The sequence below is a fragment of the Ctenopharyngodon idella genome, chromosome 16, assembly GCF_019924925.1.
Source record: "Ctenopharyngodon idella isolate HZGC_01 chromosome 16, HZGC01, whole genome shotgun sequence".
Lineage (NCBI taxonomy): Eukaryota > Metazoa > Chordata > Actinopteri > Cypriniformes > Xenocyprididae > Ctenopharyngodon > Ctenopharyngodon idella.
The window spans coordinates 33,736,287-33,755,448 of record NC_067235.1 but is presented as its reverse complement, the minus strand read 5'-3'; the positions used below and the strand labels follow the sequence as shown (position 1 = coordinate 33,755,448).

At 36.8% G+C, this 19,162-nt stretch overlaps 1 protein-coding gene across 7 annotated transcripts in view; it reads right to left on the bottom strand.

Annotated features, from left to right (window-relative positions):
* LOC127497434 (DNA-binding protein SATB1) overlaps window positions 1–19,162 on the bottom strand; it is a 72,935-nt gene that overhangs the window by 16,813 nt on the left and 36,960 nt on the right. For all 7 annotated transcript variants that reach the window (XR_007925543.1, XM_051865889.1, XM_051865887.1 and 4 more), the window contains 3 exons: window positions 18,864–19,076; window positions 14,778–14,849; window positions 12,590–12,745 (listed from right to left, as the gene is read on the bottom strand). Coding sequence is in view for 6 of the 7 variants with exons in the window: in XM_051865889.1 (XP_051721849.1) it covers window positions 12,590–12,745; window positions 14,778–14,849; window positions 18,864–19,076 (441 nt within the window). In the remaining variant the exon portion in view is untranslated. The remainder of the gene's footprint in view (window positions 1–12,589; window positions 12,746–14,777; window positions 14,850–18,863; window positions 19,077–19,162) is intronic.

Sequence of the window (19,162 nt, the reverse complement as noted above, 5' to 3'; positions counted from 1 at the left end):
CAAACATAGCATGCTGAGGACATCTGCTGGTTAAATTCGTGTAAATGCAACAAGAACAGCAAAAACATGTACACACTTTGAAACCGCAGCATGTGAGCTTAGAATAAACAGACCGTTATCGTTCGTTGGTGTGGACGTAAATATAGTTATCGTTCTTGGTGTGAATGGGCCTTATCCATTGATTCACCTGGCTAAATAGAGAAGATATTGTTTAGCACGTTCATAATTCTCACCATATATGCAAGGCTGCAGTGTGACGTGTTCTGTCTTGTCTTGTTTGATTGCAACGTGTAAATGTATAGAGCTGTTTTTTCATGAAAAAAATTCCCCTCGGGGATCAATAATGCCCATCTGTTTGTCTATCCATCTATCTAGACATCTCCAGACAGAGACAAAAAGGTTGTTATGTGCGGGTATTCAGGAAACCTGCTAAGCAACATGCATGACGCCATTAATATGTTCCCTGTGAGCTTTCTGGAAGTTAGGCTACTATACAATATGTGGCCCCAGAATGTATTTGGATGCTTAAAGGGGTCATGAACTGCGTTGTTTTATTGTTTTATAATGTTTCCTGGGGTGCACTTATAATGTTAGTATGCTTTTTACATCAAAAATTGTCATAATTTAGAAATAAAAGGTATTTTTCCTACCCTGATTTTATCCCTCTGATTTGAATGCTCTGTTTTAAGGGGCGTGTCTGCTGTAAGACTTCAGTGTAAACGCCCACTGCTGTGATTGGCTGACATCTTTGCATATGAAATAGCTAAGTATTACTCTCTTGAAAACTTTTAGCACGTTTTTACTTTTACAGCTCTAACTAATCGTGAAAAGTGTTGATTATAGCATTACATTTAGATCTATGGCATTATATTTAGATTGTGGCATTAAAGGTTGCAGTGATGAACATTGTAGTCGATCACAGACATGTTGTTGAGCTCATGAAAGCAGTGATCTCGTCAATTTCTATACACTAACGGATGCTTTCATCATAACTATCAGTGAAAACACGATGTAATTAAAAGATTTGTTAAATAAAACGGGAGTTTTAGTCCAGAACTCAGTCACTGATAAACTTGCGCTGTTTGATTGACAGCTCCAGCGATTGCAAAGGGAGCGTTCTTGCGCTGAAATGCGATTGATTTACCAAAGAATCCACAGTGAAATGTACCGAATACAAATAAATAAAGCTCAACTGAGACATTCACATTGTTGAAAATAAATAACCATATTCCTAGCATTAGGATAATTTGAAAGGTAATGTTATTTTAGTCCTGTATCGCTCTTCTCTCCTCCTCATCTCACTAGTCCCGCCCACTGGCATGTTAACATTACAATGATGCAATGAAACCTTTATGTATAATGCTTTTTAATGCATTAATTATGCCTTGTAATGCACCTTATAATGCATTGTATGGCCTATATGAATAATTGTAACCACAATTATAACATTCATTGAAAACACCTTTAGAAAGTATAATGCATTCAAACACATGACAAACAACCAATTTCAGATGTAATGAAATGCATTTAACTTTGGTTACAATTATTTATGAAAAGACATAATGCATTATAACTAGTGCTATCAAATGATTAATCGCATCCAAAATAAAAGTTTGTGTTTTCATCATATCTGTGTGAGTACTGTGTATACAACTACGCTCAAAAACAACTAGAAAATACTTTGCACCATCAGCAACTTTGTCTATAAAATATTTGCAAGAAAAAAGCTGGATTATCTGGTGCTCCATAATAGGTTAACATTAAAGAAACCTGAAAGAAAAAGAAAAAAAAAAACAGACCCAGGTTGATTGCATCAAATCAAACAAAGAGCAGCGAACGCCTGCAAGGAGCCCTCGACACATAAGCAACCTATGAGAAAACGCTAGTCCATCAATTATAAGCGTGTGATTGAGATTTAATTCAAAGCTGGAGTTTAATTGCTAATATCAGAGAGTAATTAAGCAGATAAATCATGCCTGATCTTATTGAATTATAGATTAAAACTGCATAAAACCTCCAAATTGTACATGTCAGCTCCAACAGCACTCTTAATTAATGCACGAGTTTGCTTTAAAACGGTAAAAATATATCAAGTCCTAACTTTTATGACAGAGGCTTCTGAAGCGTTTGAAGATCTTGAATTGTTTTATGTTGGTCAAATATAATGCAACTATATATGTATGTGTTTGTGTGTATGTAAGTACTATCAATCGATTTAATCACACATAACTATTTATATCACACATTTTTGTAATTAATCACAATTAACTGCACCTAACATTTAAAATTTGTAATATTTTTATATTGTAATACATAATTTCACATTGAATCTTTTTACTAAACACTGTGAATGAAGGTCAGTTTCACTGATGCCAATACTGCAACCGAAAGATTTTTTCTCAATTTCTAGGGATAAAATGAGTAATTATAGCTGTTAACATAGTATAATAAATTAAATATAGATTAATCCTTATTAAACCTACAAAAGTTATTCAGTTGAGAGCACTGAGTGATTTTATCTTTGTCTTTTGTTATTTGATTAACATTAAATGACAGACAGCAGCAGGTTTATTAGGCTGCTGTCACTTTAAGATCTGACGCACATGACCTGAAACGCAACTGATTTTCTCCCAACTCTTTACAGTCATTTAAGACCTTTTACATCATTTAAAACAAGGCTACTTGCCAAAAACCCGCATTTTGATGCGCCGTCTGAGAAGCGGCTTTCTGTGCGCACGTTTCGGGTGTGCGCGATCAGACAGCCGAACTGAGTTCTCTTCTGCGTCTTATTGCGCTTGAATAGTTTAAAAGCACTTGAATGAATGATTGGCGGATCATAGGATAGGCCCACATCCGGACCATCCTCGGTCGACCGCTCTCTCTCGCTTCGTAGAGCTGGTGAGCGAAACCATATAGCGTGATCATAACGCTAGCCAAAGAATGCCACGAAAAATGGATGTTGTGTTAATTGCATTAACACGTTAAACAGAAAATATTAATCGCAGAAATTAACGTGGAAAACGCACAGGTATACTTGTAGCAATAGCCAACAATACATTGTATGGGTCAAAATTATCGACTTTTCTTTTATGCCAAAAATCATTAGGATATTAAGTAAAGATCATGTTCTATGAAGATATTTTGTAAATTTCCTATCAGTAAATATATCAAAAATGTATTTTTATGAGTGGAAATGCATTGCTAAGGACTTCATTTGGACAACTTTAACGGCGATTTTCTGAATATTTTGATTTTTTTGCACCCTCAGATTCCAGATTTTCAAATAGTTGTTTCTCTGCAAAATATTGTCCTGTCCTAACAAACCATACATCAGTGGAAAGATTATTTATTCAGCTTTCAGATGATGCATAAACCTCAATTTAAAAAAAATTGAAAAATTGACCCTTATTTTTGTGCTTTTGTGGTCCAGGGTCATATTATATATATATATATATATATATATATATATATATATATATATATATATATATATATATATGTATGAAGTTCACAAGCTGTCCCCATTGTTATTTTAATTTAAGGGAATTAAATAATTTAAGGATTAAATGGGACTTGAGGGAAAAAAAGAAAAAGAAACAAGAACGGTAAAAGTTCTAGGTCTAATTGTGGTTGTGAAGTAACTATTTGCAACTATTTTAAAATATTAGACAAGCAAATGAGAATGAATGTGTGCATGTCAAAAACACAAGAAGACTCTTGTCTCCTCATATGAATCATGTACATTGCATAAATAACTTAAAAACGTCGAAATTTAATTTAAAAAAAGTCGAGCAATTTGCATCACTGGATATTACTGTCATTTCTATTGTAAAACAGAATTTAAATGTTATGCTACTTTCACTACTCACACACTCTTTCACTATTAAAACTAAAGCATCGTGTTGGAATTCACGCTCGTCTTCAGTGAACAGTGAGCCCCGCCTTCTTTGATCTGATTGGCCATCTCAATCATTTTGACATTGACGAGCGCTGTAAGCAGACCCAGCAACAACAACAACAACAAAAAAACTTTTAAAACTTTTTGTCATCCTAACATCAAACAGAGCGGAGCATAAAACAGAGCAGCATCAGGAATATCAAATATTCGGGGGGACAATTTGGCTATTTCTAATTATAAAAGGGGGCTTTTCCCCTCTCCATGTCTATGGTGGTTACGGCCCTGAACACAAGAGTGAGTAAAAGATGCCAAATGGAACAAACGGACATATATGGGACAACTTATCTGTCTGATTTATCACTAATGTCCAAAACGATGCAGAACACAAGAAGTGAGAGAGAAAAGAAACAGGAGAGCAGGTCCGGTCCGCCTCTGTACGCCGTGGGCGAGCGCGTCTGCCGCAGCCATTGGCTGCAGTTAAATTGAAATATTTCGCAGCGTGTGTCAGAAGCATGCAGAATGGTAATTATGACAGATCTGATTAAGCGGGCGAGTCGGGGGCCGGGCGAGGCGGCTCCGGGCTGCAGGTGCGACCTTGTGCATTCCTGCGTGTGTAAATAAAATTAATTACAAGCATGGGGGCGCGCGGCGCGTGACATCGCTACGTGCGGGGAGTCCCACGGGGGGGACCCTAATGGAATATTTTCCCGGAGTCTAATAATACAGTTGGTATTGACTTGAGGTAATTAGGGGGATCATTAAAGCCGCTTTTCCCGGCGTATTTGCCTGCCTGATCAGATTAGCGAGAATGGGCCTCAGAACAAGCCCTGTGTGGTCTGACAGAGGAGAACGCGAGAAACCGGGCCACCTCTAATACTACCTTACATGCAGAGACAGAGACGGAGAGAGAGAGAGAGAGAGAGAGCGCAGATGGAGAACAAGCAAGAGAAAGACAAGATGCTGGTCACCGCAACAGGAACAAGAAGCGTTAAACGACAAGGAAAAAGGTTAGTTTGGAAGAGAGCGCTGTGATAAATCAGACGCGAAATTAATTTCCCAGACATCTGGGTCTCTGGTTCACGAATATTGTGTCTTTAATAATACAGGGGAACTGCAGCTGTTTCCCAGGCAACCTAATAACCAGGCAGCCAGATAAATAAATAAATCAATTAATAAACAGTCATGGCCCTATTTCCGCTCTCCGAGGCCCGCCGCTCCCATCTGCCTCGCTCACGCCCCTGGGAGACAGCGAATTTATAACCGTAAACAAACAACTCTTCAAAATGAAGCACAATAATGAAAAATATATATTCCGTGTAAAATTATGGGGGAATAGGAAGAGGGAGGACCGATCTTCCCTATAGGAGCGTAATTTCATTTGCATCCGGCTTTGGGTTCTCGTGCCTTAATGAAAGTAAATGCAGTTGATACATTTAGATCTGCCCTCCCTCTCTCTATTTTTTCCCCCTTTTGGGAAAACGCTATCATGGATTTTGTCTTAATGCTGTTGGAGCAAACAGGAACAAAATCATTTCTATGACGCCTATACTGTTTCTAAGAAGCCCGGAAATGTGAAACGGGTCCATATTCTTCAGTTTACATCACAGATTGAACTATGATTGGCAGGTGATTTCAGGGGCAGGGAAAATCTCAGTCTCATTTTACTAGGCAGAAACCTGAACAACACCTCTGAGTGCAAGATGATGTCATCAATGTTGTCAGTCGTTTTCCAGGAAGAGAAAGACTGATGCTGTCAATCAAACCGCAGGTTTGACCAGTACAATCAAATTAATCAAATAAATAATAAAACATTTAATAAAAATTAAATGACCACTTATTTTACATAATATTTAAATCAAAATTCAATAAAAAAAGTTGAAAACATAAAATGTTTTTTTTTTTTTTTTTTTTTGAAAAACAAGTGGTTATATACAAAAAATGTGAGCGATTAATAAGCCTGGTTGATAAATTGGTCTATTATTAGCTTAATATTTCAAATGAATGTAGCTTCCTAAAAAATGTGATATATATATTATATATATATATATATATATATGTGTGTGTGTGTGTGTGTGTGTGTGTAAACAAAAAAAACTTATGCAAAATACAAGTTGTAGCCAATAAAATGTAAAATTCTCTGCTAAAATTGCATACATGCTAATTTTAGAATTTTTATTGAATTTCTAAATATTATCCATTGACAAGACAGTGCCCAATGCTGATGTTTTTTTAAATAAATAAATATATTTAATTTGAAATCAGGAAATGGAAGAATAATAAATCAATTAATGAAACAAACACATAAATAAATAAATAAATAAAATAAGAAATTTTAATAAGACATTTTATAATGTTTAAATTAAATATCTTTTTAATATATTTTAATTCAATTTATTTTAATTAATTTAGCAATTTTATATTGCTAAAAATACTCAATATAATATTATATATATATATATATATATATATATATATATATATATATATATATATACAGTAGTCAACATTTGAAGTGGATCAAAATCTTTCATCAAAGTTGTCCTAAAACCTTCTTATAGGACAACTTAGTTCTTAGGACAACTCTGATGAACTTTTTTGATCCACTTCAAATGCTGACTACTATATATATATATATATTAAAAAAAATAAAAAAATAAAAATCAGGAAAATGTCATCATTAGAGTGTTTAATAAATGCTGGGGGAGTGAAAATGGCATAAGGGGGACATACTGTACCAATGAGGCAAATATCTGTAAATGGACGATATATATCGGTCAACCACCAGCTGAAATTACAATTACAAACTTGTATTGATATACACCATCTATCCTGCACAGTTTAATATCTCTCTCTCTCTCACTTTTTCCCGACCCACTGTTGCCCCCCTAGAGAGCAGCGAGCCAGGCGCTCAGTGACAGATGGCACAGCCTCCTCTACCCCCCTTCATACACACACCGGCCTATCGCCTGCCCCCCTGTACTGCGGCAGATCACTGACATTCTGTCTCATTAGAGCCCTGCTAATTACCACAGCCTCTTCCAGGAGAGAGAGAGACACAGAGAGAGACAGGTCAGTCTAAGGGAATGGCTCCGGGTTCTAAAGGGCTTGTCATCTGACAACAGGGGCCGCGATTGTATTCACCATCAGAGGGTGTCAGCACAACTCCCATAATGCCCTTCTTCTCTCTATTCTCTCAGCCTCAGCAGAGCTCTCTGAATGCCAGTTCAGCGCTGTCATGTCTGTATTAGCGCTGTTTGCTAAGTCATACGTCACTCTTACTATTGCTCAGAGTCAGAGTTAGGGATTTTAACAAACCTCTAAATCTGCGTATTCAAGTCAACATGAAACCAAAACTGCCTTCATTTACGTAACACTCATCTTATTGTGAATGATTCATCAATGCACGTTATTCCAAATTGTGTATTACATATTTGAATTCATCAAGCTTAAATTAACTTTCTCCATCTTACACTACCAATCAAAAGTTTGGGGTCAGTAAGATTTTTATTTATTTTTTTATATTAGCATATTAGAATGATTTCTGAAGGATCATGTGACACTGAAGACTGGAGTAATGATGCTGAAAATCCAGCTTTTGATCACAGGAATAAATTACAGTTTACTATATATTCACATAGAAAACAGCTGTTTTGAATTGTAATAATATATCACAATTTTTCTGTATTTTTGAATAAATTAAAAAATCTTACCAACCCCAAAACTTTTCAACAATAGTGTAGATATCCTCAGAAATGCATTAGATCATGCAAAAAAAAAGCGATTTTGAACAATCTTTAACTCTGGTTCGTAATATGCGAATCATACGTCAAATAAAAATTACATTTAGACAACAAACTGCGATTTCACCACGAAGCTTGCGTTCACCTCCAACATGTCAGGATTTCGTACATACAGTTTATGCCCGTCTTTTTCAGCTGCAAAACGGTGGTTTTTCTGTGGTGCAGGAGGAGAAATTAATTGAAATGCTACTCGGAATATGAAAGTGCCACCAAATAGATAAAGCCTGGCACTCACGTCCTGTATGGATGTGTGCCCAGAGAGGGGGACGGCATGGCTCCGATCCAGTGCCCATCCCCCAGTAAACAGCACACACACTCATGTGCACCACAGCCATACACACGCAGCCACATGAGTAAGCAGGTACACACGCTCACACACACACATCCGACGGTTCTCTTTAACCCCTCAAACTACTGTTTACGGCTTTTAAAGCCCAGGGGACGAGCGCTGTGCCTCCCCCTCCACCACGGCTCTCATGGAGGGCAGAGCTGGGCCGAGTCTGGAGCCCTGTGGCTGCGGAAGCCAAACCCGCATCCTGTGCCAGATCTCCAGCGTGTGCTGCGGCTAGTGCTGCTGCAGTCTACCTCCGCTACGGCAGAGGATTCCTGCACTGATGTCTGCGCCAATTAATCCGACACGCCACGGAAGATAACCATACGGCAAAACGCCTCCCAGGACACGCCGTCCAGGACCCCGAGGTCCTTCAGCCAGGCACAAACAAACACAGTTGGTGGTCACACTTTGCAAAGAGGTTCCATTTGTTTACTATATTAGCTAACATGAATTAATAGTGAAAAAGCATCTTTTTTTTAATCTTAGTTTGTTCATTTCAACATTATGTTTCATCATAATGGATATTTAAAATTTGTATGGACCTGAGCTGACGTTAGACATTTTCGATGACATTAGACGTCTTCCATTTGAATTAATTCTGTGTTTTATGATTTAATATATCATCAAAAAGAGTGGTAATCATATGAATGCATAAAACTTTAACAATTAAATCTATTAAAATGTAATTAAATCATATTTTGGCAAACAAAGTGCTGCACAACAGTGGTTTACTGTTTAAATTAAAACAAAAAACTGTGTGATATTCCTTCAAAATGTTTGGTAACACTTTAGTTTAGGGTCCAATTCTCACTATTTGCTTATTATCATGCATATTATAGGATATTGGCTGTTTATTAGTACTCATAAATGCCTTATTCTGCATGACTATATTCAACATCTTATAATCCTACCCAATACCTAAACATAACAACTACCTTACTAACTATTAATAAGCAGAAATTAGGAGTTTATTGAGGCAAAAGTCGTAGTTAATAGTGAGAATTGTAACTGTACTATTATTGTTGTTAATTTGAGAAGTAGTCATAATTTCATCAAATTAAACCAAACTTTTATTTTGGCAGGTTGTTGTGATGACCTTTGAGATTTTGGGCCCTATTTTAACGATCTGCGCATGGCACAGGTGCACTTAGGGCGTGTCCAAATCCACTTTTGCTAGTTTAACGACTGAAAAAATGGTTGGCGCGCCAGGCGCATGGTCCAAAAGGGTTGTACCTAGTCTCTTAATGAGTCATGGGTGTGTTTTGGGCGTAACGTGCAATAAACCAATCAGATTCTCATCTCCCATTCCCTTTAAAAGCCAGCTGCGCTTGCACCATGGCGAATTGATATTTACATCGTGGAATATAGACACCCTCAACCTGACGAGTCAGTTTAAATACACGCGTGTATCGCCACGATTGGTCAAATAATTAGCCAATTTTATTCATCATTACTGCAAGTAAGTAATTCTGATACATGCAATGACTATCCATTATGATATTTATGTACACAATAATAATCTTTTACATTGTAATCCTTTTATTTTTAATATTTGGCATGTTTGTGTGCTGCTGCGTGTCCTTGTGTGTGTAATAAGCAGAGTGTTGTGCACCCGCCTATAAGCACATATTACTAACGTGCCCTTTAAATAACAAAAGAAATACTGCACCATTGACTTTAGACCAGGTTTTTTGTTGGTCAATGGCACAGTCGTTTTCAGTTCCTCAAAATAGCAACACGCCAACAATGCATCTGAACACACCTCGTTTTCAGACCAGCACACCCATGGGCGAACAGATGGGCGCGAGTACATTTGCTATTTAAACAGCGTGGCACTGGACGTGAAGATGATAACTGCGTAGGTCTGAAACTAGCCAAAAACACTTGCGTTGCGCCTGACGTCACATTGCACCAGGTGTATGATAGGGCCCACAGTGTGTATTTTAAGTCCAATTTTTTTATTTCCTTCCTTCACTAACTTCCCTCCGTCTCGTTCACTCGAATGTACATCATTGCTTACGTTGCGCAAGCGCCCACTACTGGTGGAACCCTTGCGATGCGTTTAAATGGAACGCCGTAAGCCCATGATCACTTGGATTTATTGGTTAGGCCTATGTGTATGCTTATGCTTTTGGAGAAAATATAAAAAAATTACACTAATGAAAATGATAATACAATGGACTATAACAGTCAATTTAATGTAGCTACAAGTATTATGTAGTTAAATGTCAAAATAAGTGAGTTGTGTGGAGTGGGGGTAAATTAAGTGCGATCTGCTGTGACGTCATAATCATGTTGCATTGTGCCTGAAATATACATATAGAGTAGACAAAAATTGAGGGATCGAGGGTCTGTCCAACTTCCCTTGCCCATTTGACAAAGTTGAACGCACTTCAAAATGGCGGCGGGGATTCCCCTGAGGGGAAGTGCCTGGGGAAATTCATGAGTGTATGTCTAAAAGTGGAGCTTTATGCAGCAGTAATGATAGCTTTATCAAATGAAATGGTGAAGTGACTCTCAGAGCAGCTCTGGAGATGAAGTTCATGTGTTCATGTCCTCATATAGCGAGACGGCAGATGAGTGTCACGTGTGCTTCAGTATGTGTAGTAGGCCAAACGGAGACATGCAGAACATGCATATATTTTAATAGCTTTAATATTCACAGACACTAGTCCATATCATGATTTGATTAAGAAAACAGCCCTACTTTTGATTTAAAATTTTTCAAAATTCTGTGACATTCCGTGTTATACTGTAAATTACATTTTTATAACCAGATTCAGCGACTCTGTCTGCGGTTTCCACATTGCAGAAAATATAGAACCCTATAACATGAACTAACAACGAACATTTGTCTTCCTACTTAGCTCAGAAATCACAAATTCGACTTTAACAATCAAAATAAACTGAATGCATTTAAAAAAAAAAAAATGCATTTTCTACATTCTGACAGACAACAATCTTATGTTGCATAAAAATGCACATTAACAGCATTTTTGCATTTCACTGCACTGCTTTCCTCTTGTTTTTCTATGTAAACATGCTCTAAATGGCCGTATCTGATATTTTTACGCTTGCGTCTTTCACAGTGTCCTACACATGACACAGCGTTCTCGGTGCATGATTTACTTTGTTTGTGAAATTTACTAGCAATTTCTGAGAAAAAATTGCTTAAATTACAAAGAAACAGCATCAACAGTGTTATTTAAACGGTGATTAAATTATATATAGAAAGTGATCAAAGAACGCTCCCTTTACAATCGCTGGAGCTGTCAATCAAACAGTGTGAGTTTATCAGTTGGACTCATGTCAAAATTCCCTTTTTATTCAACGAATCTCTTAGTTGCATCGTTTTTTAGCATTCGTTTGAATCACAGAGAATGATGGGAAATGTAGTTTCAAACCTGTCGAGTATTTTCAAGGAAGAATGATCACTTATATTCATGAAGAGCACACAAAATGCGACTAAACAAAATCGCACGGTCACCAATTACGGCCAATACCAATCCTTGAATCTTTAAACGACACACCCCAATTCCAAAAAGAGTTTCCCAGCTGCTCGCAAACGGCATCATTCCGGCGCGTTCGGCATCGGCACTCGGCACCGGCCGGACATTCAGTCGGCGGCCCCCGTGGGCACCGCGGAGGGGGCTGGGAAAGGGAAGGAGGGGGGGACCAGCTGCCCGGGGAGCGCACATTACGAGATGGAGCCGGAGATAAGTGCTCTCCCAGGCCCCTTTTTCAGCTGCGTAATTAGCACAGTTCTTATCTGCTGCTCAATTCACATTCACACCAGCCATGAATGGAGCACACAGGCTCAGGCAGGGCTGGAGAGAGAGACAGAGAGGGGGCTCTTTTCTCTCAAACGATCATTTTATACGAGAATCTTACTGGAATAAATGCCCTGGTTTGTCTTTTCTCTCCTCCACCCTTCTCGGCTTTGAACTCCCTTCGACAAAAACAGTGGTTTGTGCATCAAACTGTAATTTGGTGAAACAAAAGTATCTGGCACCATAATCAGTGCAATCAGCAAAAACCTGCTGATATTTCCAGATAATTTAGGGCTTTTATTCGCGTTTTCTCCCCCATCAGATGTAATTGTGAAAATCTTTAAGTGTGCACATAGATATGTGAAACCTTTAATAATGGGGCTCGCCTTGCGTTTCTTTAATTAGTTTTAATAGGCTAAAACAGACGGTAATGTCTCTCACAGAGGCCTGTATTCAGCAGAAGGCTGTTCGCTATGTGAGATAACGGTGTGGTCGTTGCACAGCTGAATTATATAAACACATTTGTTTTATGTTGCAACACTGTCTGCTGTTCACAAACCCACAATAAAGCGGCTCGAGCCATTACGGCGCTGCGCTACCTGCCTGCCGACGAGCGCAAGGCTTAACAAAGCTCTCCTTTTACACTTTTATCTTGCTATCTTGGCATTCTTTAGACTGTACACAAAAATGTTTGACAATGTTTTGTCAACCAGACGAGCGATTGAAGCATGACAGGCTAGTGAAAGTCAGAGTGGGAGTGTGTGTGCGCGCGAGGTTTGGGCTGTACCTGGCTCTTTGAGGCGGCGACCTTGGCGAACATGGCCTGGGACACTTTGGCCCTCTTCATCTCCTGCTGGATCTCGTCGTAGATGGAGGAGTTGATGTTTAACACGCAGCTCTCGGATTTCCCATTCCACTCGGAGGTCAGAGGGCTGGGCTTGACCTGGAAAAAAAGAAAGAAAAAAGACTTCATTTTTAGTGTACCTATCAAATTATGTTAAAAAAGTAATAAAATAAAATAAATATTAATATAATATAATATAATTAGTGCTGTCAATCGATTAAAAAAATAAGTAATTAAAATCACAATTTTTTTCTGTAATTAATCGCGATCAAAAACATTTTTTAAAATTTCTATATTGTAATAATTTCACAGTTGCTCTCCAAATGAATGTAGAAACAGCTTAAAGACAGTATATTTTAAATATTTGTTCATCTTTTTATGAATGAAGGTCAAAATCACTGGTACAGACATCTCTATAAAAAATAAAAAAAAAAATTTTTTTGAACATTATAGACATTATGAATTAGGATTTAAAAAAACAAAAACAACTTATAATTTAAGTGAACTTAAAACAATCTTTACATAAACCCATTATAATAAATGTCACATTCACATTTTAAAGTTATCAAACACTTTACAGTCTTCATTGCATAAATTATAAATGAAATATAGATTAATGCCTTATTAAAGCTACAATTTTCTCTGTTTGTTCTTTGATGAACATTAATGACAGTCATCACAGTAACTGGTTTATTAGGCTGCTGTCACTTTAAGAGCTGCCGCTGCCGAACATGACACGGATCTGACGCACATCTCATTTTCAACTCTTTAAGTTTATTTAAGATGTTATTTAACTCATTTAAGACTGCTCTTATGAGGATACTCCACAAAATGGCCATTTTGGCATAATTCTGTGTGTTATTGTTTGTTCAAGCGTGAAAGAGAACTCAATACTGGCGCGCATCTTTCTGTCACATGACACGACATTCACAGACAGCGTATTCTCGATTGTCTTGTGGCGCTTGAATGGTTTAAAAGCATTTGTGTGAATAAGAGCGTGATCATATAATGTAACGCTAGCCTAAATATGGCAGAAGAAATGGATGCATTAAGTGCGTTAAATATTTTAAATGCGTTAAACTGTAAAAATTAAGTGCATGCAACACACTAATTTTGACAGCACTAAATTAATGTAATATAATATCATATGGAAGAATATATTTATTATTTATTATTATTCTTTGTTACTTTAACGTAATTTGATAGGCACAAATTAAGTACAAATTAGTACAAATTAAGTAGGACATAGACCAAATGGAGACGTGCAGGACATGCATATATTTTATTAGCAGTTTTTGAGCTTTAATATTGACACATGCTAGTCCAGTTTGATTAAGTATACAGCCCTACTTGATTTATTCATTGAAAGTTTTCAAAATTCAGTGTCATTCTGCGTTATACTGTCAATTCCATCTTTATAACCAGATTCTGTGATTCCATCTGTAACATAGGACCCTGTAACATGAATTTGTTGTGTGTGTATGTATATATATGTGTGTGTGTGTGTGTGTGTGTATATATATATATATATATATATATATATATATACACACACACACACACACATATATATACATACACACACATAGACCAGTTCATAAGTTTGGGGTCAGTACAATTTTTATGCTTTTGAAAGAAGTCTCTTCTGCTCATCAAGGCTCCATTTATTTGATAAAAAATACAGTAAAAACAGTAATATTGTGAAATATTATTACTGTTTAAAATAATAGTTTGCTATTGTAATATATTCTAAAATGTAATTTAATCCTGTGACGCAAAGCTGAATTTTCAGCTTTTAGAATGATCAATATTAAAAACAGTTGTGCTGCTTCATATTTTTGTGGTATTTTTCAGGATTTGTTGATTATATATATATATATATATATATATATATATATATATATATATATATATATATATATATATATACACACACACACACACACACACAAATATACATATATATACATACACATACTAGTATACACATACATATACACATACTTTTTCCAGCAAAGATACATTAAACTGATATGTTGGTAATTGATGTATACATATAAATGTAGGTTTATAATCAAGGACAAAGTCATGCATCACTTTTCCATAAACAATGTACCATATGTGCACTCACAGGAGAGATGCCCACTGGAATTCTGGGATTCCAGTCTTCTGGTCTCACATTGTTACACTCCTCTCTTCTGGGCTGTGAAGACACACACACAAAAGCTTGAAACACCGGACTAAAACAACATTTCATCAGAATACTCTAGTACACACGATCAGATTTACATCACAGCAGCTGATCCTAAAGCACACCCCGTGACAAATGATTTCAGCAGATTGCAAAGATTTCTATAACACTTTTTCTTTTTAAATATGAAGGGTCTCCAAACTGCCATGTGAAGAGGCTGTGAACGACACCTACAGCAGTCATTTACATGTGAAGCATCAGTGTCTAGGTTGAGTTATCTTGTGACCATATCTAATTATAAAGGGATGAGCGTGTGCAAACTTGCACACACTGTCTGACGATCCATTAACGTATGTGGGAAACATACCTTCACATCTGTTTTTATGGGCGCCATAAAAGCCTTGCAGCGCTGCGAGACGTGCCACCCTGCTGATTTACAGCAGAAAACCCTGAGAACATCTCACTCATATCTGTCAGCATCAAGCTGCCCCGCATCAGATTTTCCTCTACGTGGATCTGCTTTTATCGCTCATTGTTTATGCAAAAGATGGGCGAAAACGTTATCTGACCAATGACATATCAACTAAACATGCATATAAAGGCTGTTCAAAAAGGTAGGCAGCATAATATTTATAATATTAAATAATTTATTCAATACTGAAAAGTATTAATACAATTAATTATATTAAATTATTACCTAACATTCACATTTTTATGCTTATTATAGTAGCAAGTTGTTAGTGACATAGTGGAATCAAAAGAGTCGAGATTCCTGCATGCTTTTTTTGCTGCCTATGTAGAGCGTTCCAAATCAGTTACTAATGAGGATGCTGCCTATGAAGCACACTAGGTTTTGGAACACAGCCATTATATGCATGTCATCCAGTGCATCGATATGCCCTTTGATTTCAAATTTCACCAATTTGTCCAAATATCATCAGATAATGGAGACTTTTGCCGAGCGCTGTACAAGGCTGACGAATTAGGCGCAGTTGCTGAATAATCAGGTTACAGAACCATCTGATAATGGGATCTGAACAGGAAAGCAGCATCTGGTTTGTGCGCACACACACACACACACAAGGACATGATGCACGCAAGCGCACACACAAATGCATGCACACTTGAGTGAACACTGATGACATTTCGGTCTTTACACATTGTGTGTGTGTGTGCGGGAGTTTTTATCCTGTATAAAAGACCCTCCTCAGTCCATCACACACAGGAAGGCTTTGTGTCCGATCCACTAAGACACACTCAACTGCGTTTGAAGGAGGCCGCGGTGGAGAGCGTTCTGCATACCTTTCCCGCCCTGCGTGGAGAGCTCTGAGCTCTAGTAGGCTGGGAGTGAAAGAAACGCTTCCTGAGATCTTTCTTGCACTAAACGTTTCCTCCAAAGTAGAGATGCATTGATGTACTGATCCTTTTGTTTTGTAAAAAAATACTTCACTTTCAAGTGCATACTCATGATTTAAGAGTAGCTATTTAATATTTGGATAAATGCATAAAATGTAAAAACGTTTCCTCCAAAGTAGAGATGCATTTATACTCATCAGTAACTGTAAAAATACTTCAAGTGCATACTCATAACTTAAGGGTAGCATATTGTCGCTGTCAGACAGAAACCTTGTACCTCCATATTTCGTCATGTTTATTTTTTTTCATAATTCATTACTATTGGTCACCCTTTACGTCTGTCTGTGGGTTTTGCAACTAATGAAAAGTATTAACAAGAGCTTGTGACTGAAACTTGCAATTCCATTGGCTCCTCAAACTGTCAGTCAAACCACATAACTCCTCCCACCTCTATTGTGAATGAAGTGCCGCACACATCTGTGCTTGTTTGCAATGCAATGGTAAATAAAGAACTGGTTGTTTAATTAAGTACAGCGATATCTTTACTCAAGAAACACTATATATACATATATAAAGTCTAATGTTTTATGTATTTGAGGAGCGGAGAAGAGTGTCTATATCTAGCATTTGCCATCGACTCAGAGTCAATACTGCTTTAAATAGCCTGTGCGAAGCACTTTGTCTTTAATAACATGAGATTTTTTTTCTGAATGTTGCATACAGGTGTCTGATCATATATAAAGCCACAATACCAACTTTGATAATTGTGTTTAATTATTTTCCATTTAATTCATTTTCATTTCCTGAAATAGCTGTTTTGGAGAAACAAGGTTTCCGCCCGACAGTGACGATATTTAATAGTTGGATAAAAGCATAAATTGTTTCCTCAAAAGTATCGGTACATTAATGCATCTCTACTTTAGTTTTGGTACTCACCAAAAACTGTAAAAATACTTCAATTTCAAGTCCATACCCATAATTTAAGTGAAGCGTATTTAATATTTTGATAAAAGTGTCTGCTAAATGCATAAAACATAAAATGCATAAATTGTAACATTTACAGCTGTTAATTCCACTATTAGTAACAAATCAAATTCAGGACGGTATAGCTGACCACTAGAGCATGTTTACTCAGTATCTGTATTAATGTATTTGCGCCTAACTGTGTGTCAGTCACAATTTGTAATGAATACAGAGTTCGGTGTGAGGTCATCATAATGGTGCCCTTGTGGTTAGCGTCATGTGAGCTCCTGACCAACAGATTACTACAATACACTGAGATTTAAAGCCGCAGTGCATAATTTCCAGGCACCAAACAGAAGTGCAAAAATAATGACAGTTTCCAAACAGGTTTCCCCCTGTCTTACATTGGAGGCACACTCAAACAAAAGAGTTTTTCAACATCAAAATCATTTTTCCAGCAGTTGGTGGGGGTCCTTAGGACTGCGGAAAGCAAATACTCTGACGATGACTGATGAAAAGCATACTTGAGCTAATCATTCATTATGTTAGTCAGCGAATGCACGCTAAATACTGTATTTGTGCTGAAACTGAGTCTGAGTGTTCAGTTCCACCTACACTTACATTAGTGAGAATACAGAATCTATTTAAATTCAAAATGACCCCATTTACTTTATTAATTCACGTTTATGGTCTTACTGTGAATGATTTATCAGTGCATGTTAATGAATCAGGATTTTTGCTTCGTCTCCCAGTAAAAATAACCACATTTACTTCAGAAGGTGCAAAAAAAAAAAAAAAATGAATAAAAAAATACATTTAAAAATTAGGCGTTTTCAGAGAATCTGTTTGATTTATGCATAAAACTAGAAAAAGATCTGGCAATCAATCAACCTAATTCAAGATATATTCTCTTTCTTATTATCTTACAGTAAAATGTCTCCAAATTTATCTTGTTTTAAGGATTTATAAATATAACTGGGAAAAAAAACAAAAAAACTGTATTTTTGGTTTGTCTTCCAGTAAAAATATCCACTTAAAACAACATTAACTTGAGAAGAAAAATTGCAAAAAAATAAAAAAATATTTTTTTCAGAGAATCTGTTAACAACAAATCTGTCTAATCTATGCATAAAACAAGAAAAACATTTACAAACAGAGTAAGAAAAATTCAAGATATATTCTCTGTCTTATCTTACAGAATAATATATAGAAAAATGTATCTTGTTTAAGGATATTTAGATGTTGTAACCAGAAAACAAGTCAAAAATACAAATAAATTAATAAATACATTTATAAGTATGTTGGCTTTGTCTTCCATTAAAAATATCCATCTTAAAACATTTAATTGAGAAGAAAATGTGCAATAAATAAATAAATAAATAAATAGAAATTAGGCTTGTTTTCAGAGAATCTATTTACAGTAAAACTGTTTAATTTTTGCATAAAACAAGAAAAACATTCGCCAACAGAGTAAGAAAAATCCACCTATTTTAAAATATATTCTCTGTCTTATTATCTTACAGTAAAATGTCTCTAAATGTATCTTGTTTTAAGGATGTATAGATATTTTAACTGGAAAACAAGACTTTTTGCCATGCATCAAAGGCTGCAATCCTACAGCACAGCTGTAAAAAGAGAATCCATGTGTGAACCCTCAGTCCTTTGATGCATGACGTAGTGCTCATCAGGGCTGATCGAGTGTGTTACCTGTACAGGGCGCGAGGGAGGGGTGCTGATGAGGGGCGCGGGGCCCATAGCCGAGGCTGCGGTCAAGCTGCGCTCCCTCTCGTCCTGGTAGATCCGGTCCCGCTCCGCTTCCGGTAACTGCAGGAAGTTCTGCATCGCTCGCAGGTTGACCAGGAGGGACTGAGACGCTGTCTTGGGGTCTTCCTCTTTTCTAAGAATCTCTGAGAGAAGACCCTGGAAGAATCAGACAAAAAAAGAGACAGAAATAAATGTATTTTCCTCTTAGAAAAGAGCAATCAGCACAAGTGCAACAATTAAAA